We start from the raw sequence: 26,170 nt of genomic DNA, 5'->3' as shown, positions 1-26,170 counted from the left end.
TTGTCTGACCCCCTCGTTTGGATGTCATTCATCCAAGCCAACATCTTCTTGCTCGCTAATAATCTTGCCGGTGCGCCAGGTAGTGAGAAGGACGTGAGAAGCAAATGGCAGTGGCTATGGAGTGACCCACGCCATGGTTTAGATGCTGCATCACTGGCTTTGTTCACCCATGTCTTATCCCGTAAGCCAGGCAACTCCCCTGCTCTTCGCATGACTTCCCCCGGCCCTGCCCAGACACCGGCACTGGGATGGGCTGGGTCTCCGTGGGATGCTCTCCTCGGAGGAGGGAAGTGCAGCGAGGCGGCTTGGTGAGGGGCAGGATCCCAAGGCAGCCACGCTTTCAGCCCTGCCTTGCTGGGAAAAGGCCAGGAGAGTTCGGGTTTAGGGGTGATTGCTTCTTATTGCATATCAGGAGGGGGAAGCACCACCCAGCTTCCTTGGCTCTTTGAAGGGTGCAGCCCTTGGGTACAGCCAGGTGCCAGCTCTGCTGCCCTGAGGGAGAGGTTGGATATTTGGTCCCACCACTAAGATTGTGGGCTTTGGGTTTTTCTCAAAAACTGATGTGCCCTGAGCACCTGCCCTGTAGGCTAACCAGGCCACTAGCCTAATTACAGAAAAGTCTAGCAGCAGCGACTGCAAACCCTCAGCGGGATGCACAGAGGAGAACGGGGGCTCTTAGCCCACCCGCTGTTGAGTAAAGGATGGCTGTACTGGGAGAGGCTTAAACAAACCCAAATTCCCCTCTGTTGTCTGCTGGCCAGGAGGCCCTCGGAGCCAGCTCTGTGCTGGGGCAGTGAATGTGATACACTGGAGGGACGGGATGCCATCCAGAGGGACCTGGACAGGCTGGAGGAGTGGGCCCATGTGAACTTCATCAAGTTCAACAAGGCCAAGTGCAAGGTCCTGCACTTGGGTTGGGGCAACCCCTGGTATCAATACAGGCTGGGGGATTGAGAGCAGCCCTGCCGAGAAGGACTTGGGGATGCTGGTGGATGAAAAACTGGACATCAGCTGGCCATGTGCGCTTGCAGCCCAGAAAGCCAACAGTGTCCTGGGTGCATCACCAGCAGCGTGGCCAGCAGGTGGAGGGAGGGGATTCTGCCCCTCTACTCCGCTCTGGTGAGACCTCCCCTGAAGCACTGTGTCCAGCTCTGGGGTCCCCAGCACAAGGAGGACATGGACCTGTTGGAGTGGGTCCAGAGGAGGGCTGGAAGCCCTCTGCTAGGAAGAAAGGCTGAGAGAGTTGGGGTTGTTCAGCCTGGAGAAGAGAAGGCTCCGGGAAGACCTTATTTCAGCCTTTCAATATATAAAAGGTTTTCTTAAGAAAGATGGAGGGAGACTTTTTACCAGGGCCTGTAGTGACAGGGCAAGGGGCGATGGTTTTAAACTGAAAGAGGGCAGGTTTAGACCAGACATGAGGAAGAAATGTTTTTCGATGAGGGTGGTGAGACACTGGAGCAGGTTGCCCAGAGAAGCTGTGGATGCCCCATCCCTGGAAGTGTTCAAGGTCAGGTTGGATGGGGCTTTGAGCAAGCTCACCTAGTGAAAGATGTCCCTGCCCATGGCAGGAGGGTTGGACTAGATGGTCTGGGAAGGTCCCTCCCAACCCAAACCATTCTGTGATTCTGTGTTTGCACCCAACCTTGAGCCCTGTGGGAGTTGGGGCGGGGGGGGGACGGACACTGCCAGGGCTGCAGGGAGCGAGGCCAGGTTTCACAGGACAACCCCAGGAGCATGTTGGGTGTGTGGCAGCTTGCGGGGCCCTGGCAGGAGCGTTTCTGAATTCACAGCGTTATTTGCTATCGCTGTAATTCAAACTACATGTGAGTGTTAAGTCAACAGTGAGTCGGAGCCCGTGACTTCTTGCTGCGGCGGAAGCAGGCTGCACGTCTGGTCCTGATAACAGCAGTGGCAACAAATCCAAGTGTCATGCGGCGTAACAAGCACTACCTGCTTCATCTGGTCCTGCTCCTGGCCACCGGCACGCCAACCCTGCACGTGTACGTGGCTGTGCACCTGGGAGCTGGCAAGCCTCTGTGGGGGAAGCGGAGCGATTAAACCGTGGTGATGTGCTCTGCTGCCTCCTTTCCTCTCCCTCTCTCCTCTGCCTGCTCCCATCGTCCAGCTGCTTCTGGGCTCGCAGCCCTGCACTGGGACCCGCGGCCATGGTGTGGTCAGCCCCATCTGGGATCTTCGCAGGTGCCGGAGCGGGTGCAGGGAGATGCTGCAGCCCAGCATCACGCTGCAGGGACACGGGGCTGGGAGCTCTGCCACCTCCGCCGACAAGTGACAGCTGCCTGGCCACACATCGTTACCTCCCAGGTTTAACCTGAGCTTCCTCACTGCTTGCCTGGAGCTGGCACATGGCTGGCTCCAGGCAGTAAATCTCACGGCATGGGTGCCAGGGTCTGGCAGGTGTTTCTGCTGGATGGATGGAGCAGGCAGGTACCAAGGGTATCCTCACCTCTGATGGGTGACATCCTCACCCGTGCTGGCAGCGCAGTGGGCACTTCCCAAGGGATGCCTCACCCTGAGCACCTTTGCAGAGCTCACGGTGCTGGCTGGAGGATGCCCAAGTGTCCTCACCTTGCTGGTGATTCACCCCAAGGTCCCCTCCTGCTGCAGCCCGGCATGCTGCTCTGTGGCCGGTGCTGGAGTGGGTGCAGCCAGGTGGGTGCTGCACTGGTCTCGCAGGGCTCTGTCATCTGGCACCCAGCCATGTTGCTAGGTGCAATGGAAACCCTTAGGTGTTCGGGGGGGGATGCAAAGTCACGGCTTTTTCTTGGCTTGGGGTGCCCGGAGCTCATTTGTTGGCTTTTCACCCTTGGTCTTGTCTATTTTGAGCTCCTGCAGAGGTGCTGGGGGCTGTGGAAGGACGCCCGCAGCTGTGTAAGGGGAGCAGGGCCCTGCTGTCAGCTGGGGGATTAGCACGCTACTTAATTGTAAATGCACCCCCAGTGCTGACACCTCGGAAGAGCAGCTCCAGCAGCCTCCGTCACCTCCGAGAGCTCCTGCTTTTGCTTCCTGATGGATTTTCAAACCACAGACGTGGGTGGGGTGGCATGTGGATTGACAACGTGCTGCAGGGCAGTGGCAGCGAGTGAGGAGCTGCCACATGAGGAGCTCCAGGAGCCGCTGTCGCGACAGCTTCGTGAGCCTTGCAGAATGCCCTGCTCCCTTGTTAAAGAAAAGGAAACAAGGAAATAATCTGAAGGCATGCAGACAAGCAGCACAACGTACCGGCTGCTCCCTTCAGAGGTGGGCTGGGAGAGCTGCCGGTGGTCCTATGGAGCAGAGAGGACACGGCTAAATCTCTGCCGTTGCATTCTCACAGGATGAGTCCAGCACGATGCTTGGTTGCAAGTGTCTGCTAAATAAGTGAGAGGAAATGGTGTTTCTCTGGTTGATGCCACAGGCGCACTCCTGGAGGACCACTCGTTTCCTTTTAAGATAAATTTGGGCAATGCTGTTCAGGAGAGCCTCGTGTGGGATTCGGCTGCAGAGCACAGGGCAGAGGTCTGAAGTGGGATTTATCATTTCAGAATCTGCTGTTTCAGGTACTCCCAGCCCAGCTCTATCTGCTGAAATTTGCTTTCCCCTCCCCTGGGTGTCTGCAGGGTCCTTCGCTGCAGATGCATGCGGGAACAGGGCAGTGGGAATTTATATTTCATTAGCAAGTGCCTCGTTGTCCCTCTCAAGATGCTTTTCCAGATACAGAATTACTTGCAGCTTGGCTGCCAATGCAATTCCCAGTGTACTGATTCGCCTCCTTTCTTCTGTGTCTTTGTTGGTGCTGATGTAGGACCCAGGACTGCTCCTCCCGAATCAAAATATTGTCTTTGGCACCAGCAAAGCATCAGACAGCCAGAGCAACAGTACAGCGGGTTTTAAACACGTGATATTGACCTCAGCCGCCTCCAGCTCCAGGCTTTCCTGAGTTCCCCTGTGCTCCCAGCTTAAATAGGAGAACTACCCCAAAAATCTGTTGTTGGCTCCTCTGTAATGTCCCTTTTCCCTGCAACCTGCTCTGCTCCTGGCTCACATTTGAGTTTTCCCATTTCCAGCGTGAAGCTGCCTGGTCTCTGACAAGCCCCCATCGCTTCTGGGTTTCCAGCCCTTTACCCTCCTGCTTGGTGCCGTCCGTGCTCTTCGGAAGGTGAAGGGGATGCTGTAGGGTCTGAGCCCCAGGGTGACCAAATTTTACCTGAGTGCAGTCTGACGTGAAGTCGGTGCCGGGGGTGGCCGCACACGTGTGTGTGTTCACGTAGAGACAGGAGGGAAAGAAGGGGGTTACATCTCGTGATTATTTTATTGTCGGAGCTGTAGGCCTTAATTCAGTAGACCCTACAGAAACATGACCATCGCAATCCATGAGTAGCCTCAGGGGTGACCTGGGGCTCGTGCCTGCCTTTCCTTTAGCTTCACCCTGGCTGCATGGAGAAGGTGGGAGTTTCAAAGGGGCTTTCCCTAGTGCTCCAGCACAGCGTTCCCCTGAGACATGGAGATTTTGCCTAAGAAATAACGTTTCTTCTGGTTTCTTTGCTCCCCTCACTGCTGCTGAGTACCGGTACTTTGAAGAAGAGAAAAGAGGTGCCATCAAACCCGTTCACTTTGTTTATTCCTTAATGGCTTGTTCAGTACTGTCTTAAGCTATCAGTAAATATCTTCCACAGAGCTTTGCAGGGAAAGGACCAAGGTGTCAGAGGTGCTTTTTCCTGGAGTCGCTTCATGTCCCCTTTTGAACGGTGGCTGGGCCAGATCTGAGTTTCCACTGGACACGTCAGAGCCCTGAGCCCTGGCTCCGAGCACGGGCTGTGCGGGACTTGTGGGACACTTGTGTGGATGGAGCAGAGCCCGTTCAAGCCACATGCCCTATTTTTGGGTGCAAGCTGGTACCTGGGCTGGTTTCTCAGCTCCTGCTTCCCTGTGTTGTGGGTGACTCTCCTGTCCCGTCTTACTGCAGCACCTCACCTTTAATTGCAAAATGATTTGCGGCTGCAAATGTGATGTTTTCCAGCAGTTCTGCTGGGGCTGAGCCAGCATGAGGTTTCCTTGCCCTGTGCTGAATTGCTTTGCAGGAGCGCTCCTCTCCTGGCCAAATCTACTGAGAGCCAGCACAGGGAAAATTTCTTTACTGGAAGAGTGGTTAAACATTGGAACAGGCTGCCCAGGGAAGTGGTTGAGTCACCATCCCTGGAGGTATTTAAAAGACGTGTAGATGAGGCGCTTAGGGACATGGTTTAGTGGGCATGGTGGTGTTGGGTTGACGGTTGGACTCGATGATCTTAGAGGTCTTTTCCAACCTTAATGATTCTATGATTCTAGGGGGGATGACATTGCATTTGCACGGGAGGAGTGGAGAGAGGATGCATCACTCTTCTGCTTTGATCACGCGTGGGACCCTTAGAGCAGTGCGGAGGCTTTTCCCTGGGGCTTTCCCATCTACAAGCAAAATTTAACACTGAAAGTGCATTGCTGCTCTGCCTCCCCAGAGCCTTTGGGGACATTTCTGTGCCATTTCACCACTCCTTGCTTCCCCTGAGCAGCCCCTGGCTTAGGATGGGGTTTCCTCAGTGCTTTTCAAACTACGTGCTGGCTTCTGAGCACCTTTGCTTCCCTCTGCTCCTCTCGCAGGTGATGAAGCTGCGGAAGCTGGCCCAGCAGGTTGCTAACTGCCGGCAGTGTCTCGAGCGCTCAACGGTCCTCATCAACCAGGCAGAGCACATCCTGAAGGAGAACGACCATGCGCGGTTCCTGCAGACAGCCAGGAATGTGGCCGAGAGGTGGGCTGGCACGCTTGGCTCAGGACACCGATGGGATGTCGCTGGAGTTGTCCCCTGGTCACAGCTCCCTGCCCAGGGACACCCTGTCGTCCCCCCCCCGCAGCCTTCCAGCATGCTGCCCTCAAATAAATGCCGATCAGGGGTGTTGCTGGTTCCCATCCCTTGCAGGACATGGCAGGTCCTAACCAAGCTGAACATCTACTATGGGAGCAAACATCGTTCCCTGGGGGGGGGGGAAAGTGGTGGAAATGCCAATCCAAAGAGAGCTCGGGGGGCAGTCGGGGCTGGGACCCCCCAAGAATGGAGCCCCCCCACCTCTCTGGGTGCCTGTCCCCAGGCTGGGCCACCCTGCTGGGGCAGGAGCAGTGGTTAGTAGGTGCGAGCTGGTTTCCCGACGGCATGTAATGTCACCACTGCTTGCACTCTTTTAATCCCCCGTCTCGCCGCTGCTGGGTGTTGGGAGCAGCCTGCACCCTGATGTGTATTGATGGTCTCTTCCTTTCTTTCAGGGTCGCCATGGCAACTGCATCCTCTCAAGTTCTGATACCAGATATCAATTTTAATGATGCCTTTGAAAACTTTGCTTTAGATTTTTCCAGAGAGAAGAAGCTGCTGGAGGGGCTGGATTATCTAACCGGTGAGTGCACAGGCACACTCCCCACCACCTGCGCCCCGTGTCTTCCCTGCAGCCCTCCTCCCCGGCACCCCGCCGAGGGCTGGCAGGCGTATTGTAAAGCAAACTAGGTTGCCACTCATCCTCACCAGTAAAAAGTGCCTGGTCAGCTGTGGCAGAGCAGAGGCTGTGCTGTCACCAGGACAGTGACACATCCCCATCCTCCTGTTTGCACTCTGCCTCTCCCGGAGGGCAGGTGGAAAAGTTCAGAAAGCAGGTGAAAAATGACGGTCTCCACGACCCGGGGAGGAAGCTAATGCACATAAAGATCTGAGAGGGCAGATTACAGAGACAGAGCAGTGAATTAACCAATTATTATACTTCTAATGCACTGCATGCTTTAGCATTTCCCTTTTGCTGTCCTTTCTGTGGGTCTCGGTGCTAAATTATGAACTCCTGTGGGGAGAGACCTTGCCTGGGCCTCTTGGTGCTGCCTTGATGCCTGTAGCACAGGCTGAATGCTGCTCTTGCCCTCGTCCGGGGCGATGCGGGGTGTCCGGGAGGAGCCCTGCCGCAGCCGACGCTGCTGGACCGTTCCGTGTGCTGGAAAACCAGGGGGAGGCATGAAAGTTTTGGAGAAGCAAGGACATCATTACTCACCCAAATCCGATTTTATTCATTGTGAAGCAAATCAGCTTGCAATGAAAAATTGACAACAAACATGTGTCTGGAACAGTTACGGGATGAAATACTTATTCCACAGTCAGTGCTGAGAAATAGCTGGATTTTGAAGTGGCTTCTCAGCTTGTTTCAGGGTGGGGGTGTCAGACCTGATGGAGGCAGCAGCGATAACCCCTCATTCTGGCACACCTGAAAATACACTGGCCCCTGGATATTTAGTTATCGCACTAAAAAGTTTAGTTAAGTAGGAAACACAATGACAGATAAAATGAGACAGTTGTTTGTGTCAAGAGACTGCTCCCCGCACAAGCCCATCTCTATCCTTAAGGGAGCAAAAAAGCCCTAGGTATATTAAGAAAAGAAAGCACAGACTTACTGAAATACGTTATCTGTGATCTCCTGCAGCACCGAACCCGCCGTCCGTCCGAGAGGAGCTTTGCACGGCCTCCCATGACACGATCACCGTCCACTGGATCTCGGAGGACGAGTTCAGTGTCAGCTCCTATGAGCTGCAGTACACCATCTTCACTGGCCAAGCCAACTTCATCAGTAAGTCGCTGCACGCCAGCTCAGTTTGGGGAACCGTGGTCCAATTTGGGAAGACAAAAGGTTCTCGGGGAGAATCAGCAGGTTTAAAGGCTGGGAATTAGGGGAGGAAGGCGCAATGAAGGATCCTCTGAGGACACCGCCTAGGGCTGTAATGAAAATGATGGAGGACCCCCCCATGCTGGGGGTCCATAACTGAATTGTTTTGCCCTGCACTGGGTGTCTGCAACCTCTGGCTCGGTGAAGCATTTGGTGCATTAGAGGGTCTCGTCCGTCTCACAGCTACCGGATCTGTACATCTCCCACCACGCCCTGGGATTGTATGGACAGGGCAGCGCTGGCTGCTCTGTGGGCTGGTAATTAAGCGTGATTTATATATCCTCCATAACAATATTGAGGCATGTCTCCAGGTTATTTTTCCTGAAAATAACTGTCATACCTAATTATTTTTGCACACCACCACAAATTTGCGTGGCAGGAATGGGATTTGAGGACTGAGGAGGGCTCTCGATGATGGGTCTGTAGTGGTACCTAATCACTTAGGAAGCACTGTGGTCAGACAGCAAGGAACCTGCGGCTCAGGTGGCAGCATCCAGCTCCTCTGGGAGAGCCTGGACTTTATGGACTGTGTGGTGCTCAGCGTATTTTCCATGTCGTGATATCTTCTAGTGCAACAGGACAGCTTTAAAACAGTTTTATAGGGCTGAACCAGCCCCCGGGCTTGCCACGAGGTCAGGCCAGCAATCTCTTGGATGCAAAGCTCCCTCCTGGATATTTGTTACTTGATGAAGACTATGGTAGTTATGGGGTTTTAAATATTACAAATATTTTAACAATGCATTTAACAGCTGGCTCCACCATTTGGGGAGGGACGTAATGGGATCCAGAGACATCCGCACAAGGGATGGTTGGTTGTTTGCAAGGCACCCTTGGAGGCGGGGTGTGTCTTCAACCAGAGCGAGCAGGAGAAAGCGAGCTTGTGGTTATGGTGACTTTGAAGGGACGCACTCTGCCCCTGGTCCTGCTGCCTGAGTGCGATGGAAAACAGCAGCAGTGAAGGCAATGAAGGAAGCAGAAGCAACAAAGGGAAAAGGAGGTGGTGGGAGACACCTGTGCAAATTGGGGGGTGGTAGAGCACCTCTGGCAAAGCATTGTTTTGTCCTGGCGACCTCCTGCTGCTCTTCCAAAGATCAGGACCTTAAAAACCAGAGTTGTCCTCCAAGGGCATCCCAGCCGTGTGCGGGGGCTCCGGTGTACCGCTGCTCATCAGCATCACCGTTAGTCAAGGAGTCTGTGCTTGGGAGGATTCCTACCAGCCCCTCACAGCACCGTGCCGGCCGGGGCCAAAAGTAGTCTGAGGGTGCAAAACAACACTGGGCATGGCAAAGCCAAGCTGTCGCAGGCAGGCTCTGCCTGCAGCTGTGCCGAGTCTTCATGTGGTTGTACCTACCTGTGCAAACCTCCCCATCTGACATCAGGGCTGGAGTTTGGCTCTAATATTAGCCAGGCAGAGTTCATCAGACATCCTGAATCATCTGAAGGCTTGAAGGTAAAATGAGCCAGAAATTGCCTGGGGATTAAAACTAAAGGAATGTGCCGAATGTCTATTTAATTTCCTCCCCCCACACCTAAATTGATCAAAAGAGACTCAGACTCTGAGCTTGTTGGCACCATGGCTTATCATTAGGGCGGGCTGGTAAACTGCAGGTTGAAAAAGCCGGGGCTGGAAACTGTGACACCCCCACACACACACAAGGACAGATGCGTCACATCTGCAGGAGCCATTTAGTCTTCCTCCTTGTTTGTTGTCAGGAAGGTTTATTTGAAAAAAAGAAAAAGCTGGCTTCTTTGTCCTTGCCATAAAGCCAAGGATGATTTGCCAGTCTCAGCAGCAGTGGTTTATTCCTTTGGGTGTCCGGTGAGTCCTCGAGATATCAGAAATATGTACCTGTTACGATTTCTTGTAACACTGCCTTTTTCCTAAAATTGGAGGGAAGGGGTTTACATTCTGGAGGAAAGTTAATTTGTGGGCTGAGTTATAGGAGAGAGTCCAGGGAAACTGTTTGTTTCATATGAGAAAAAAATATGGATGTTGTAATGGGAGAACAAAAATATAGCTTCCAGTTTGTCCGTCCTGAGGTAGTGCTTTGGAAGAGCACAGCATCCCCACAGCATGGCTCTTGCAAGGAAGTTTTATTCCTGGTTTTCCTTAGTAGCACTCACTGTTGTAGGAAGTGCTGACAAAATGCTTCAGAGTGGGCTTTTTGGGCCGCTGTCAGTTTATCTCACTGGTCAGGAAGACATCGGTGCTGGAAGCGTAGTGTCGCAGCACAGGAAGGCTGTTAAGTGCACTTTAAAATATGCAGGAAGCTGCCAGAGAAAGTTACTGCTTGCGACTTTCAAAGCTGGATAGCACTTGCATCCCCAGCCTTGGCCAGCAGCCTTTGCCCTCATTTTGGAAAACAAGATGATTTATTTCCTCTCGGTCAGAGGTTAGTTATGGGTGCCAAGTGCTACAGCAGCTAGATTTCCCCTGCTCAGCTCTCCTCTCCTCCCCCGGCCACAACATGTTGTCTCCAGCATTTTGTTCTTCTCTGAAAGCCTGGGAGAGCTCAGTAACCTCTTTGGCTCTGTTCTTAGATGGCCACCAGCCTCCACCTCCCCTGCATCTGCCAGCTGAGGAAGAAACGTGGACCGTGCTGGTATCACCAAATTGTTTAGGTGGGGAGGGACACCTGAAGGTCTTTGCACCAACTCTGCATAAGCCAGGCTGACGTAGAGCTCAGTCAGGTTGCTCAGGGCTTGTTTCTTTACCATTGACCATCTCCAAGGATGGAGAGTCCCCAGCTCTCAGGGCCCTGCTTCAGTGCTTCCCCACCCTCAGCTAGAAGATATTTTTCCTTATCTAACCAGGTTTCTCCCGCTGCAACTTGTGCCCTTGCCCTGGGGCTGTGCCGGGGCCCCTCGGGGAAGGGTCTGGCTCCCACCTCTCCCCAGACGCCGCTTTGGGCACGTGGCTTGGAGTCCAATCCATCGAGGGGCGTGGGAATTAGTCACCTACCCACCTTTGGGGGCTGTGTGGGTTTGGCACAGGCGTTAGGAAGATGGGGGCTATGGAAACCACAGGGGTGACGAACAGCAAGGGCAGCTCTGGGGCACACATCAGGAGTGTCTTCTTTGGCTGTCTTTGGTAGCTCTTCATAGAAGGAGTAAAGAAAACATCAATTAACACCTCAGAGGATAAAATGAATAATATATTGTCACTTGAAATAACACAGTCAGGTCTGGGTGATGAGAGCCATTTGAGTCCTGGCTGAACTCATGCATGAAGAGACACTGGAAATAGTGCGCTAGGGCTCACCTAGCAGGAGCACGAGGAGGCTTCCCATGAAAGGAAATACCTTTTCAAAGAGCACACAGTTGGCCTGTGGAAGCCATCCCCTTCATGCTCTCTTTAAAGCCAAGAGCTCGGCAGGAGTTGGACAATTTTATGGATGACGAAAGCTGGAATAAAAAGGATTTTTTTAAGCTTTGGCAAGGATAGAAGCCCTCAGACTTCAAGACCAACCCCTTCTTGGTTGTTTTGGGAAAGAAACCTGCTTGGGAGGCCAAATCACTCCCAGACTGTTGTCTCTCAGCCACCTAGTCCTTTCCGATGAAGGATTCAAAGCTCATCCTTGTCTGCAGAGAGATAACACCTACCAGTGCTTGGCTGAAAGCTGTGTGCTCCGATGAAAGCAGCTCTGCGTGTAGGATGCAATAGGTATCACATCAATTTTATTTTCTACTCCAAATAACATTGCTCTGCTCCCCTAGGCCATTTTCACGTATATTTTAAACCAAATCCAGGCTGACAATGACTGCAACCTGCTCTTGTCCTCCGGCTGAGTGAGCCACCAGAGATAAATAAACACCCCAATGTAAACCTTAAAAGAGGAGGTTGGTATGTTTTCCAGGCTCCTGCCTTCCAGCCATGCACACGTATGCTGGTGATAGGAGGCTAAAAACCCTCCTCCAGTCACCCTTAATTCACAACCCGCTCCTCACGTATCGTCTCGCTTTCGCCTCCAGACCCACTGGATCCGAGAAGCCTCCAGCTACTGCTTCTGAGCTTCCTCCTTATTCTTCTTTTGGTTTAAAGCAACAGTCCTGTGTCGTGATAGCTGCCCCCAAGCCATTTTCTGAAAGCCCAGAGCTTCTCTGTGCTGCAGCGGATGGTCCTGGGCACTCGCTGCCCCCGGCCCCTTGGTGCCAGCGCTGGAGGTTGCTCCCGAAACCCTCAGCGTCCTTTCCCCCAGCGCTGGCTGCCCGAGGTACTTGTGCGACTGCAGGTTATTCTCACCCCAGCCGTGCCAGTGGCAGTAACAGCATCTGTGGCAGCATGCAGGGCTTTTCTCCTTTCCTGGAGTGCTGTGTCATCCCACCTTAGATACAACACTACATTTTCAGTACGTGCTGGGCCCTGCAGCTCTGGCAGCACAAACTGCCGCAGCATTAGGGCTTAGCGCCTCCATGGTCTTCGGGCTCTTAATTCCTTTCCATTTCCAGAAAGAGTTTAGGCTCCTGAATGTTTTCCAAGTGTCCAGATCCTGCTCCCTTTGCTGGGAGCTGTAATTTTCTTTGAACCACTTTGCATACCAGTCTACACAGGGAGCCGAAGCATCAGCATCCCTTGGACATGGATTGTTGCTTCCCACGCCAGAGCACTGAGCGCCGTGCAGGAGGAGGATTAGGGTGCAAACATGTCCCTTTCTGCTGCTGGCATTGCATATTGCAGCCCCCAGAGCAGCAGGGAGCTTGTCCTGCAGGAGCAAAGAAATGAGAGAGGATGATGGTGGGCATCACCTTTTCCCAGGCACTGTGCCATCTGCCCTGGCTGGAAGGTGCCACCAGTTGAATTCCTCTTTCTCTGCACCCTTTCCCCATCACTTCCCACAGCGGCATCTTGAGATGCCAGTGCCCCACCCTGGCTTTGTCTTACCAAGCATTGCCTTCATGTGGTAATAAAAAAGGCTCTTTGAGTTCCTGGGGTTTATCATCTGTGGAAATTTTCCTGCAGGTGCTCTTAACTCTCAGACAGACGGTAAATCAGCCTGAGGGATGCATGGTCGTTGAGCTCTGCGTTAGCAGCACGTGGTTTTTGTATTCTGTCCTTTCCTGTGAATAAATCTTCCCTCCCCTCTCGTGTACCACAGGTCTCTACAACTCCATGGACAGCTGGATGATTGTCCCCAACATCAAGCAGAACCACTACACCGTCCACGGGCTCCAGAGCGGCACCCGCTACATCTTCCTCGTCAAGGCCATAAACCAGGCAGGCAGCCGAAACAGCGAACCTGCCAGGCTCAAGACAAACAGTACGTGCCCGGGCGCTCGCCTCGCGTTGATGGGTGGTGGGAGAGCAGCTTCATCAGTGCTCGAGTCCGAAGGGGTATGGCTGAGCCGCTCCCTGCAAGCCCACAGTTGCTGGCAGCGTGATGGAGACCCCTGGGTTATTTAAATCATTTAACCGTCTTACTTGGTGTCTCAGCTCCTTCCCTGCCTCGAGGGATGGTCTCCTGCTACCTCACGCAGTGCCTGGAGCTCCCATCAGCTCTCTGCTCCTGTCAGCGCCCGTCCCTACAGGTCCCTGGGACGGCTGGGATTTTAGGAGATAGGAAGGTCCATCTTTCTGGTCACTTTACATCACTGGGCTTTTTGGGACTGATGTATGGAGTCCCAGGGCAATTGTGTGCTTGTGCATGGCTTTGCTCACAGCGGGTCGCAATTTTGGGGAGCCATAAGGAGACTGAAAAGTGTCTGTGTGGCAGTGTATGGGGCTTTGCAGCCACATGCAAAGCAGAAAAGAAGTTGCACTTCACATCGCCCCGGGGACGGCCAAGGAGGGTTAAATATGTCTAGGGAAATCAGAGTGAGATTCGATCAAAAATCAGAGGGCAGCGGAGCTGGACCCGTCCCGGCAAGGAGGGAGTTTCTGGGTTTGCAGTGAGAGGAGGGAAGCCTTTTCCCATTGAAGGGCAGCAAACACCGCGGGGCCGTTAGCACCGACTGCCTGGGGGGACGTCACAGGAGAGACAGCGTGAAATGTCGAGGGAGAAAATAAGTCGGCTCTCCAGGCTTCTGCCCACAGCTGCCTGCTCCGTCGCCGTGTCTCTCCGATGCGCATCGAGGCTGTCCCTGCCCAGCCCTGGCGAGCACGACCCTCCCTTCTGTTTCCTTTCCCAACGTTGCAATCGCTCCTGCCTTGACTAGGCTTTCAAGATGATTTATCGCCTCCACCTCCTTGTTTTCTTTGTGTGACTTTAAACCAAATGAAATTAAGTAAGGCAGTGTAGCAGTGGGGCTGGACGGAAGCTGCCGAGAAGCAAACTCCAATCCAATTCTGCCTTGTTTATTAAAAATGTATCCCTCCTGCGGTTGCTGTTTTTAAGTGCTTCCCCGTGCTTTGAAAGGCGCTCGCTTTGGAAATAAGAAATGGGTGGCTTGACAAGCCGAGAGCGATGATGTGACACAGCAGCACAGAGGGGAGCGAGGGCGGTTTGCTTTAGTAGCAGCTCCCAGGGGACGGGGCTTGCTCTTTTGTTTTTTTAACTGAGTGTCAGTCATCAGAGATGCCGGCACACTGCTGAAGGCTTCTCTTCGGAGATGAACTCGATTAAATAAGAGCCCAATCAGGTTTTGAACTCCCCTTGTTGCAGGGATGTGTCTGCAGCAGCTTCCTGCATGTTTAAAATCTCAAGCAAGCCTCGCCTGAAGCGCTGTACAAGTGGTTATGTATGACCGTAGTTTTGTGTGTGCCAGGAGCTCCTCTCACACGACCGAATGACCGAGGAACCGATCCCAGCGCCTCCTGCTCAGGCGATGGGAGGGAGAGGCGCAGGGCACTAATGGGCATGCATTCCTCTCTGCCACTGTCTCAGCATTTATCTGCAGCCCATGAAAAGCGTTTAGGGAAACTTCTGAATGTTTGATTTAGCAATAGATATGTATATAATATATATTCATAAATTTTCTTTCTGTGGCCAGCCTCAGTGTACGAGGGCTCCTTTGGGGTGTTAGCTGCTTATCATCAGGGGTGGTGCCGGCTGAAGGTGCAGACGCTTTGTGCTGCACCCCCAGCACGTCCTCGCTGGCCGTTTCTTCTGCCTGTATTTGTCGTTATGTGTCAACAGGGTTTTCTCCTTTTCAAGTGGGCGATTAGAAGATAGTGCCCACTTTTCAACTGCTGTAACCTTGGCAGAAATGTCAGCAGCCCGACCAGGAGATGGGCCAATTAGCATATTTCACAGCCCTCTTTCTGCTCCTGAAGTGATGTTTGGAGAGATTCCTTCATCGCCAGAAGATCGGTGTCAGGACACATATTGATTTCCGCAGCATTAGTGCTGTCAGTGCTGGTGCTAAATCTGTGTTCCCAAACTGCCCAGACAGAAGAGCTTGGGAGAATAGTTTTGGTTTAGTGACAGAGAGAAACTCTCCTTTGCTGAGTCTGGACCTGAGTAGGTCTTATTCATTAGCAAGTGTCCAAAAGTGGATGAACGTGCCAGAATACAGGGACAGTCCCAGCTCTGGTAGTAAATGAAGTGCAGGGAAAGTGGTTTTTACAGTCCTTGCCTTGACCATTGCAGACTGGTCTTATTCTCACTCACATTTCTGTCTCTTCCTGGTTTATGCATCTCTTGGTGAGACCTCCTGTGTTGTACGGGGTGGCTCACGTCCACACCCCATCTGAAATGTCAGTTTGATCTCAGCCGGAGGAGTGGGTTTGCTGCAGCACAAGTTTGCTGCCTGAGCGATGGTCTCCGAGGTCCCTGTTAACGACAGGATTGTGTTAGTGCAGATGCTTTCTAAGGAGCAGGATGACCCTAAGCTCGCTGCCCAGCAGGGCGTCTGTTGGAAGATTCATAGATTTGGATGGATTTATTGCTTTCCTGCGACTTGACAACTCAACATTACAGTCCTGCAGCTTTGCTTCCTCAAAGTGATGTCTGATGGGAGGACAGTAATCACTACTGTCAAGCTCAGTCTGCAAGGCGTCCTGTGGCCCACAGCCTTCTTCAGCTTGTTTGCTTCTGACCACAGGGCAGCTGGCTGAGGGCTTATGGACCGGGTTGATAGTCCAGCTGCAGGGTCACAGGTCCATCAGGTTTTGTACACGGGTACTTCTGAATATGGGGCGCAGGTGGCATCTTAGATGGCTGGTCAGAGCAGGGACGTTGCTGCTGCAGGCTGAGGGGGAGAAGAGAAGAGCAAGAAGGGCTGGCAGTGTCTTACTGTGGCTCGGTTTGCTCTTCTGCTGGGCAGACCATGGTGGACATCTGCAATGAGGACAGAGATTGTTTCTTGAGAGCGGGAGTACGTATCCATCCCTGCCTTTCTCTGCGCAGCATGCTTTCAGCCGAACGCGGTCACCTGCCGTCTGCCCTCTCTGCTCTGCCCCGTCCCCTTGCCCTCACAGCGGGAGGAGCAGGGTGCACAGGGAGCTGCTGTACCGCGGGGCACGAGCCGGGGCGGTGCTGCTCCGGTGGTACCGCTGCACCGACCCACCCGACGGAGCAGGCTTGCTGCTCCTCATCCACGCAGCTGAATGTCGGAGGTTGTCTCTTGCTTCTGGGGGATCTTGGTCCAGTTATTTCTGTAGCTGTTATGTAAACCAACACGCAGCCCTGTCTTGGCTGTCCCTCTGGATGGCTTTTTTGACACGCTGGAGCTGGCATGGTTAGCAGGACCTGCTGAGCTTCACCGTAATTGACTCCTCCCATGAAGCATCAAGAAAAGAAAATCTGGCAGTGTAGCCGCCCCATTAACAGCCCTTGTCTTGCAGACAAATTACTGCTGAGGTAGATAGAAAACTAAATATTCTTATCTGCACCCAGGATGGGTAAGCCTCCTGCCTCCGTGCCGCCCTCCCTCGTGCACCTCTTCCAGGGAGCAAGGGGCGAACAGGAGCATCCAGAGCCCGTGCGTCTGCTCACCTTGATGGGTGGCAGGAGCCCTCTGAGGCCCAGGGGAGCTGGGCAGACGCCGGGAGTCCCACAGGCAGGGGGTACAGGCTCCCGCCTGCCAGCACCTCCCCTCTGCCCATCTCCATTCCCGGCACACCACTGACCTGCTTAATTAACCTTGAACATTTTCCTAGCGGCAACGCCGGCTGCCCCCTCCTCCCTCTTTGCTCCCACACACCCAAGGCCAGCCAGGATTTCCTCTTTTCTGCTCAGACGCTGCACTGCTCGAGACTTTGCAGGGAAGGGAAGCTCAATTAAGCTGATAAACACCCCGGAGGGTGCAGCTTGCTGTGTCCAGCCCTGGAGCTGGCTGGTTTCCCATGGCTCTCAAGCCCCATGCCGGCACCATGGATGGATAAACCAGCAAAAGGCTATAGGGAATGTTCTGGCAAGCTGAATTTGTGAGATAAAAGTTATCCGAGTAACTGGCCCAGGATGTATATGTTAATGAAAACTGACGGGAGAAACTGCCATAACTCCCGGTTCTCTGCCAGGCAGGGCTGTGTTGGAGCTGGAGAGGTGCACTGACTTGGGAGCAAAGGGGAAGATGATGGAGGCTTTGGGCAGGGAGCGGGTACATGAAGGCTGCTCTGCCCACGCTCCGTCTTGCGCAGTTGAAGCCTCCCCCCAGAAGACATTGCGGAGCAGTGTCCATCTCGTGGAGGGAGCCTGGCTGGCACACTGGCATCTCCATCTAGCCCAGCAGCACCAAGCAATTCTTTTCTCTTGCTTTGTCTTCCCTTGCCTGTGAAAAACATAATGCTCTCCTCTCCCTTCACCTCTGGTTTGTGCTGCCCGCAGGACAGAAGTGCAGCCGGGGCGCTGGCAGCATCCCGCAGCTGTGGGGCAGCCCCCTCACCTGGCTGGGCTCTCCCGTGGTGGCTGAGACCCGCTGCCACTACCCGCCCCACGTCAGGAGACCTCTGCTTCTCCCAGCCATGCTGTCCTCAAGTCATGAATCCTCCAGCATCTTCCCATAACCTCCCTCGTCCAGCACAGCATCGTTTGGGGTGCATGGTGCAGGCAGCCGCAAATGCAGAGGACCCTGCCGGGCTCACGCGCTGGGGATTTGAGGCAGCTGAGGTTGGGACCATTGAAAGTCTGTGAAATCCGTGTTGTTTGCCAGTGCCAGGGTGGTATTTTGGGAAGGGGGTCAGATGGGAGCAGGCATCCAGCTGCGTCCTCTGAAATGCCCTCTGTCCTGAGCAAGATTCTGCAACCCAGCCTGTGTGCTTTTTAGCGCCCATCTTGCCCATCACAGCACGCTGTCTGCAGATACAATTCCAGCCCTTGGGCTGGGATGTGCCAGCACAAACCAGCAACAAGGGTTGGATTCCAGTTGTTCACACTGACCTTAAAAAGGGGTCGTCTTCGTGAAAAGGGCTGTGACTGTCTCTTTCCTGACAGAGCCGAGTATTTTTATACCTCCCTTCCTCAAAGCTTGTCTCTTTGCATTACTGCTGGAAAAAGATAGCTACAGAAATATTAAAATAGCTAGAGGAAAGCGGGGGGGTGGGTCACTCCCAATTTGCAGCTTTACTTTCAGGCCTCTCAACTCAATTATCTAGCAAATTGGGCTCTGAGGAAAATCAACACGAGCTACCATCAGGTATCAGAGAGCAGCGCGGATGAGCTCCATTATGGGGTCACACTTGAAAGCTCTCCAGCCTTGCTGTAGCTAGTGCTGCCGGCTGTTTGCAACGGTTTCTAGCCCTGGCTTGGAAACCCCCTCACTGCATAGCGTTGGCGTGGGCGTTTCTCCTCACCAAGACTCGGTGTCCGTAGCCGAAAACGGGAGCGTGCAGGAGAGTACAGCTCATTGTGCATCGCAGTCTGTCAGCAGCTCCTTCCCCCGAGCCAGGCCAGGGACCGCTCCAGGTACCAAAGCCTGGTTTTAAAGTTGTTTGCAGTTATTTAAGGTGTTTTGCTGCAGCTGCCCTGTTCAGTTTGCTGTGTGCTAAAGTAGATGAATCCCTATAGAAATCCTATCTGGTATCTATATGCTTTTTACTGTATCTTGCATGAAAACTCACAGCGACAAAAACCACTAGAACTCAATTTGCTTCTTTACAACACCTTGGGGTTTTGTTTGCAAAAACAGGGATAGTCTGGGGGCTTCTAGAGGGAAATCGTTGAAAAATAAGGAGGTCAGATGAAGTCTGTGCTTTGGAAGCACACGATGGGGGAGTGCTGGGGAGTTCACCCAGCTTTGGTTGAGCTGTGCTGAGGGCCCTGGTGTGACGGTCCCAGCTGCCCTGCCCAGCAGAAGGCACATGGCCAACGTGTGCACCGTGCGGGGTTACCTACAGAGCCAGGAGCTGAACGCAGCCCCATCGTTTTACACATCTCTCCCAGAGTGATGTGGTCTGGGGCAGAGCATGGAGGATTTTTTTCTGTCCCATGGAAAGGAGATCGCTGTCGCTGCTGCTCAGCAACTGCTTTAGCTCAGCTGCACTGAACTGATGTGGGTTCACGTGCAGCCGATAATATACCGGGACTCCACTTCGCAGTTCCCTTTAAGAAAAAAATAGGGAATTACAGATGGAAAAACCTCTGGGAAAAAAACCAAGCAAACCACCATTAAATTTGCAAAGCCAAGAGCACAGGATTTAAAAAGCACCAGAATTATGTTGCATGTGCAATTTAATTTTATGCCTGCTCTTCCTGCATTATGCAGCAGTCTTTAATGCGCGGTCCCTCGCCCCATCGGGCTCCCCGCGGGTGCCAGTGGTGAGGGGCTGCAGCGGAGCAGAGCACCTGCTCGCCGGTGTCCCCAGCCGGGCTCGGCGGCTCGGAAGAGCTGGCACCACAGCCATCCAGTGCCTTCATCAGTCGCACTTTGTCATCAGCGCTACTAAAACAGACCGTTGCAGAAATGTTTGGTGCAGGATTTCCACCCCTGCTGGTACTCTCCATAGAAAAACCCACGGGTCTCGTGGGACCCCACTGCCCCACACTCAGCCCCTTCCTGACGGCACGGTGCCCACACAGGCTTAGCGGGGCTCCCTGCCGCCGCTCCCCTGGAGATGAGTGCCGTGCTCCCCGTAGGAGGGTGCGGGGATGGAGCAGCAGTTTCCCGGTGCAGCTTTTCTTTTGCAGCAGCAGCCAGAAAGGATCAGCCACCAGCCCTCAGCACCCCCAGGGATGCTCCTGTGTTGTACAGAGGGGTAAACCGAGGCACAGTCTGTGCCTGAAGCCTGTGACCATGTAGAGATGGACCAAGAGATCCTCAGGGCTGGGCAAACCCATTTAGCCATACAAAAAAAATGGTGGTGTATAGAGAAGGCAAAGTCTGTCCTGAACCGAGAGCAAAGAGAGTGACGGGAAAACACTGGAGCAGGGAGCAGAGAGGCTCCCCAAACACACTGGCTCTCTCACCTCGCCACCCCGAAATGGAGGGCTTTGTTTCAGGCGTCTCAAAATGCAACCTTCTGGCTTCTCCTTTGCACACCTGGTCTTGAAATGACCCTAAATTATTAAAGGAGAAAAAAAAGCATTGAAGCAAAAGGGATTGTGAGTTCCCCCCTGAAAAAAAGCTAAACCTGGCTCAGAAGAGCTGCTCTGGCAGGGCAGTGGGGGGTTCAGGGGCTGGGCATCAGCCTGGGCATCGCTGGCAGGGCTGCCCATGAGCAGCCCAGGCAGAAGGTGCACCAAATCCCCCAACTCTCCATACTGAGTAAGTCTGTGTTTGCAAGTATTTTTCTGACCCCATCCCCACCTGTGTCCCTGCACGCACAAGACCTGGGCTCGGGAGCCAGTGAGGGTCAGTTTTGCAGTGAGGCTGCGTGGCACCAAAAATTGGAGCCTTCCAGAAAAATCCTTAGCGCTCGCTGTTGAATGTGTTGTGGAGCTGGTGCCCAAAAGAGACGGTGTTTATCAACGTGAGGGAGGGCAGATGTTCCCCTGGCCTTGCAGATCTTCAGGAGGGTTTTATCAAAGTGAGCAGGACAGCCAGTGTGTGTCAATTAGGAAACAGTTTGGCTTTCTGTGTGCTGGTAACGTTGCAAAGGAATTGCAGTTGGGTTTCAAGCCAGCATTAAAGATCTGCAAAATCCATCAAACTCAATTCTGTTAATTGCGGAGGAAGCCCCGGGACATGCGCTCACTGGCTGGCCCTGTGCTCACACCTCCCTTTCAGCCTCCCCTAAACACAGGTTGGACCCGATGCCTTTGATTTGCTTCCACCACCGTGTGCACAGCCCAGACTGCCTTCTCCAAGTGGTGAGACCTTGTTTGGCAGTGGAGAAGCACTGGAAAAACTCGAGCGTGCTTCCTATAACACGTAATAGCAGCCTGTGCACTATGGAGAGCAGTCTGCGTCAGCTGCTGATGGGGATTCAGGGACGTGCTCGATGCTGCAGTACTGCTTCTGTGATTCAGCATTGTTATACCAGCACTTAAGGGTCTGTTCTCCTTTCCCTGTGCTGATATAACTCTCATTACTGCTAATAGAGTACGGATCCATTCAGGAATTCAGGCTACATGCCCTGCCTAGGTTTGGTTCGCAATGCATCCTGATGGATGCCAATCCAGTGCCATTTCCATTACCTGGAAACATCCCCCTGTTTCTGCCACAACATTTTACATCATAAACAGAGGGCAAAAGGGAGTTGCTCTGATGGGGAGTGAGGCATTTGAAGGGGGTGATGTGCAATAAGGAGACCCTGGACATTTCCCAGCCCCTCACTTAAGGATCCCTGCCAGGACAACACAGCCCTGCCCGATGTGCCATGCTGCCCAGCCTGGCTGCTCCCAAGTCTGGATCCTCCCTGGGGGCAGAGCTCACTCTCTTCAGCTCATTTATCTCTGCATTTTCGAGTTTCACCTCCTTTCCCTCTGTTTGGTCCGGGAAGGTGAGTGATTCCCGGGCTGGGGAATAAGCCCAAAGTGCAGGTGCTGCTCTTGTCCCTGCTCCCCTCTGTCTCGCCGGCGGTGCCGGGGGTGGTGGTTTGCTTGCAAGCGTGGGCAGCAGTGACTTGCTTTCTCCTTCCAGCAGGGCTGGGGAAGCTGCTGCGGGCACCAGGGGCACAGGAGCAGCCCAGGGCGCAATGGCTTACGGATCAGCCTGTGACAATAGATGCACAAGGCACGTGGATGTGCCTCGGCGTCTTACTGGGCATCTGTAATCCAGTGTCCTTGGCTGGTGGGGGAACCTTTGGCTCATGGAGGAAGTCCAAAGAGCCTGGGGCAGATGTTTCCTGCCATGTTCTGCCTGCACGGTGATGGTAACAAACATAAATCCTAATCCGTGTGTCTTCTTCTAACAGGTCAGCCTTTTAAGCTGGACCCCAAGATGGCTCACAAGAAGTTGAAGATCTCCAATGACGGGCTGCAGATGGAGAAGGACGAGAGCTCCTTGAAGAAGAGCCACACGCCCGAGAGGTTCAGTGGGACAGGATGCTATGGCGCAGCAGGCAACGTCTTCATTGACAGTGGCTGCCACTACTGGGAGGTGGTGGTGGGATCCTCGACCTGGTAGGCAGCACTGTTTCTTCCCTCCCTCTCCTAGAGGCCCTCAGATTTCTGCAGAGATGTTGTGGGACACGCTAGGATTAAATACCAGGGTTTTGGCAGAGCTGCTCATGGGCAGGGAGGTGGCCGAGACCTGAAATCTGGGTGGCTGTGGCTTTCAAGAGGTTTATGAGGTTCTCCTCTCTGCCAGAAGCTTTTGAGTCCAATCCAGTCAGGCTGCAAGGTGAAGCTTGTATCTTCATTTCCCTCACCTACTGAACCTGCTAATGCCTGCCAGGGCTCAAACCTCACCCCGGCGGCAGGGCAGAGGTGCCACGGAGCTTTAAATCTGCTGGTTTTCCCATGTGCAGTGCCCTCCCCTGGGCTGCCTCGTGCAAGGTCCCACTTAGCTGGACCAGACGTGGTTATAAAGTCTGAGCTGGAAGGCTAAGCAGAGGGGAACCATGGCTAAGCAGAGGAGACAGGCACGTCTCCAGGGGAGGTTTACAAAGGCCTGGCGAGCCACTGAAATATCCCTGTGAGGGCAGGCAGCTCATGGGGAGCCTGTCCCATGCCTGTTTCACTCTGTTTCACCCTATATTCATACCCCAACATTGCAGGCTGGCAGAAGAAACAACCCCAAGCAGCGGGTCCCCCTACTCATAGGGATGTACATCTCTGACCTGTGATGGCAAAAGGGCCAGCGGGGCAAAGCAGAGGGTGATGCTTCGCTCGCCGTTTGCTTTCCATCACCCTGTGCTGCTGCTGCATGGCTCTGCCTCAGGAGAGGCCACCTTTATTGCCACGAGCTGCTTCTCTTGAGGGAGGACGAGTCCATGTCTCCCTCCCATTGGCAGGAACGCAGAGCTTTGTCCCCACCTCGGGCCACCTGGCATCTGCTGAAGGCCACCAGGCTTGGTGGAGCACAAGGAGCGACGGCAGCCCAGGATGCAGCGCCTCCTCTGCAGTGATTGCTCTCTGAGGTTTCATGGCTGTTCTCTGGTCCAGGCTCCACAGGTGGATGCTGCGAGAGTGGGAGGGCGAGAGCCAAGCCTCCCTGTGCTCCGTGGGAGATAAAGGCAGCATTCCCAGGGGCTACAAGGATGAGGATTGCTTTAGCCCCGCTCCTCCCCAGCAGCCCACTGCCTTCTCCCCAGCGCCCTTGTCAGAGATGCTTGCACAGAAGCACCGCCCCAAGTACAGCTTCTTGCTCCAGTAGTGGCAAGGAGCATCCTTGACCCCACAGCACCTCCCTACTGCATCTCAGCAGGCACCCACAGCCCAGATTTGCCCTCAAACCCAAACCCCTGCCTGCAAAACGCATGCAGGCAGCAGCAGAAGGGATGAGTCGGGGATGCAAGGTAGCGTACCCTTCATTAAAAAGCAGTTTCTGACTTCAGCAACTTGATTTGTCAGTTGTTTCTCAAGCAATTATTGTATCTGGAGCTGTTTCTTAGAAATGGATCTGTTCCAGGCGTTGTTTTGCTGATGACCGAATACTGCAAGAACTTCAGAGGAGGAAATAGCTTTCAAATACACAGCAGCTCCTTGGGCTCTGCGGAGGGGTGTGTTCAGGTGCAGGACGGGCACTGCCACGTGCTGGAAGGCAGCTAATTGAGTCAGCTGTGGCTGTGACTCAGAGCGAGCCCGGAGCCCTGTGTCCTGGTGAGGCTCGTAGCAAGGATGCTTTGATCAAAGGCGGAGTGGGACCTGCAGCTCTCAGCAGCCTTCAGTGCCACCTCCTGTCCCCCCATGCCTCAGCCTCTGCACCGACACTGACAGCCCTTCCCCGCTGTACCCCATCCCTTCGTTGTCGCTGCAGGCAGGGCAATGCTTTCACACGGGTTAACACTGCCAGTGCTGTTCATGTGCTGCCTCCTTCATGGTGTGTAACGAGGACTCGGCTGGTCCTAGAAACCCACGTGCATCTCCGGGAGCTCCAGCCGAGGAGGAACTGGTATTTGAGTGCTACTGCAAAACACGGCTCCTCTCCCTCAAAGAGATCCGCAAGGGAGACAGAGCACGCCAGCCTGGTTTGGGGAACGGATCGTCGCCTGGCTTTGCCCTTCTCCCCCATCCTGCTCTCCCCAGCTGGTCGCTCTTGACCAAAGCTTGCTGGTTCTTACAACTGACCAGAGGGATTTTGAGAGTGGCAGCAGTCAAAACCCAAAGAGACACGGCACACACTATCTTCATGCCCCCTAACTCATGACCACAAGCTTCAGGGAACTGATGCTCTTCTCCCAGGGGCTTCAGGCATAGCCAGGAGGGAAGGTCTCACAGTGGGCTGGAAGCTCTGCTCTGCAGTGGCAGGGGGAGCAGATCAGGAGCTTTTTGTCCCGGGGGTTTGGAGGAGAGGGGTGTCAATTCTTGCCTTTCCCTGAACCCTGTGCTTGCAGCTGCTGCCTGAGGCAGAACACCAGAGCTGATGCTCGGAGGTCATTAACAGAGAAAACCCCTCTCCCTGACCCAGAGAGCTGGCTCTGGTTTCTGGCTGTGCCTGTCTCCCCTCTCTGTTGGGGAAGGGGGCCTCAAGGAGCAAGCACAGCAGCAGCCCCAGCTCAGAAACTGCTCCCAGTGCTCACTCCCATCGGGCTCAGCCTCCCATCCACCCCCAGGATGAAAAATGCCTTCACACAAAGCATGCTCAGAAGTGAAACAATTGGGGTTTATTATGAGAAAGCCCCTACCAGGCAGATCCCCAGAAAGCTTCTGCTACCGAGCCGAGCCGGGAGGCATTACAGCAGCATTATCAAGCTGCTGCATTGTTAAAGCTGCTTGTGCAGCACAATGGGGCTAAAATGGATGGTTCCTGCTGAAAGCACCCAGCTGTGTCACCTCTGCCTCGCCCCACGCAGCAGCAGGAGGTTGTATGGGGAGGGACTGATGCTTTTCCCCAGCCAAGCCTCTGCAAGCAGCTTTTCAGTCATGTAAAGCTCTTGCCGTGCTGCTTTCACAGTCAGGCAGACTTTTAAACCATGGGGTGCCAGCAGCCCTCGGGGCTGGACTTTGTCCTGTGCCGACGCTGAAGGTTGCTAAGCAAAGCTTGTCCTCTCTTCCAGGTACGCCATTGGCGTGGCTTACAAGTCAGCCCCCAAGAACGAGTGGATCGGGAAGAACTCCTCGTCTTGGGTCTTCTCCCGCTGCAACAACAACTTCGTGGTGAGGCACAACAACAAGGAGATGCTGGTGGAGGTACACCCGCAGATGAAGCGCCTCGGCGTCCTCCTGGATTATGACAACAATGCGCTGTCCTTCTACGACCCGGCCAACTCCCTCCACCTCCACACGTTTGAAGTCTCCTTCATCCTACCAGTGTGTCCGACCTTCACCATCTGGAACAAATCCTTGATGATCCTCTCGGGTCTGCCTGCCCCAGACTTCATAGATTACCCAGAGCAGCAGGAGTGTAACTGCAGGCCCCAGGAGTCCCCGTACGTATCAGGGATGAAAGCCTGTCACTAGTCTGTCCAGCCCTGCCCGTGCCCCACGGTGGCACCAGCAATGCTGGTGGGTGCCGGCGGTCAGAGTCAGCCGCCGGGAGCCTGCCGGCAGCCGTGCCAGAGAGCCACCGTGCAGCCGTAACACTCCAGCAAGCGAGCGCCGTCCCACACGCAGCTCAATGTTTTTTTTAAGGGGAAAGAGGAAGAACCTCTAACTGCGGCTGAAAATAAACTCCTGTTGGCGAGCTCCGCTTGTGTGCGAGTGTGGCTTGTGCAACGCCTTGGTGGTGTGCTCCGATCTCTCCCGAAGCGGATTGTCACCTGGATGGTTTTGTCTTCCCTTGGGGGCTGGAAAGGCTGGGGTGGGTTTTTGGGTGACCTTTTGAGGCGCTGCTGTGGTCAGAGGGATGTCTTGTGCATCCCCGCAAGGCGCGGGTTGGAGCAGGAGGGATTGCCTTTCTGGAGCCAGCTGGTAGCTTGTCTCAAGAGCCAGGTGGGACCTGAGCATCGTTTTCTGGAAAGAACTTTCTGTTTGGCTGAAGTCTGGCAGCTTCTCTGGTGTGGTAGATAATTGCATAGACCCCTCGCACTTGGTGAGCGCTGGCATTGGTTATGTGGTGGATGGTGGTTATGATGTGGTGGATGGTCTGC

The 26,170-nt window shown here is 54.0% G+C and overlaps 1 protein-coding gene across 1 annotated transcript in view; it reads left to right on the top strand.

The window, feature by feature from the left end:
* Positions 1-25,760, top strand: part of MID2 (midline 2) — a 118,412-nt gene extending 92,652 nt beyond the window's left edge. The window contains exons 5-10 of the mRNA XM_076347570.1: positions 5,635-5,783; positions 6,293-6,420; positions 7,483-7,626; positions 12,819-12,980; positions 21,893-22,100; positions 25,139-25,760. Of these exons, the coding sequence (XP_076203685.1) occupies positions 5,635-5,783; positions 6,293-6,420; positions 7,483-7,626; positions 12,819-12,980; positions 21,893-22,100; positions 25,139-25,541 (1,194 nt within the window). The 3' untranslated portion in view covers positions 25,542-25,760. The remainder of the gene's footprint in view (positions 1-5,634; positions 5,784-6,292; positions 6,421-7,482; positions 7,627-12,818; positions 12,981-21,892; positions 22,101-25,138) is intronic.
* Positions 25,761-26,170: the final 410 nt, after the last annotated feature.

This window comes from Aptenodytes patagonicus, chromosome 9, assembly GCF_965638725.1.
Source record: "Aptenodytes patagonicus chromosome 9, bAptPat1.pri.cur, whole genome shotgun sequence".
Lineage (NCBI taxonomy): Eukaryota > Metazoa > Chordata > Aves > Sphenisciformes > Spheniscidae > Aptenodytes > Aptenodytes patagonicus.
Note: the sequence above shows the minus strand (reverse complement) of the source record. Positions and strands in the feature narration are given on the sequence as shown.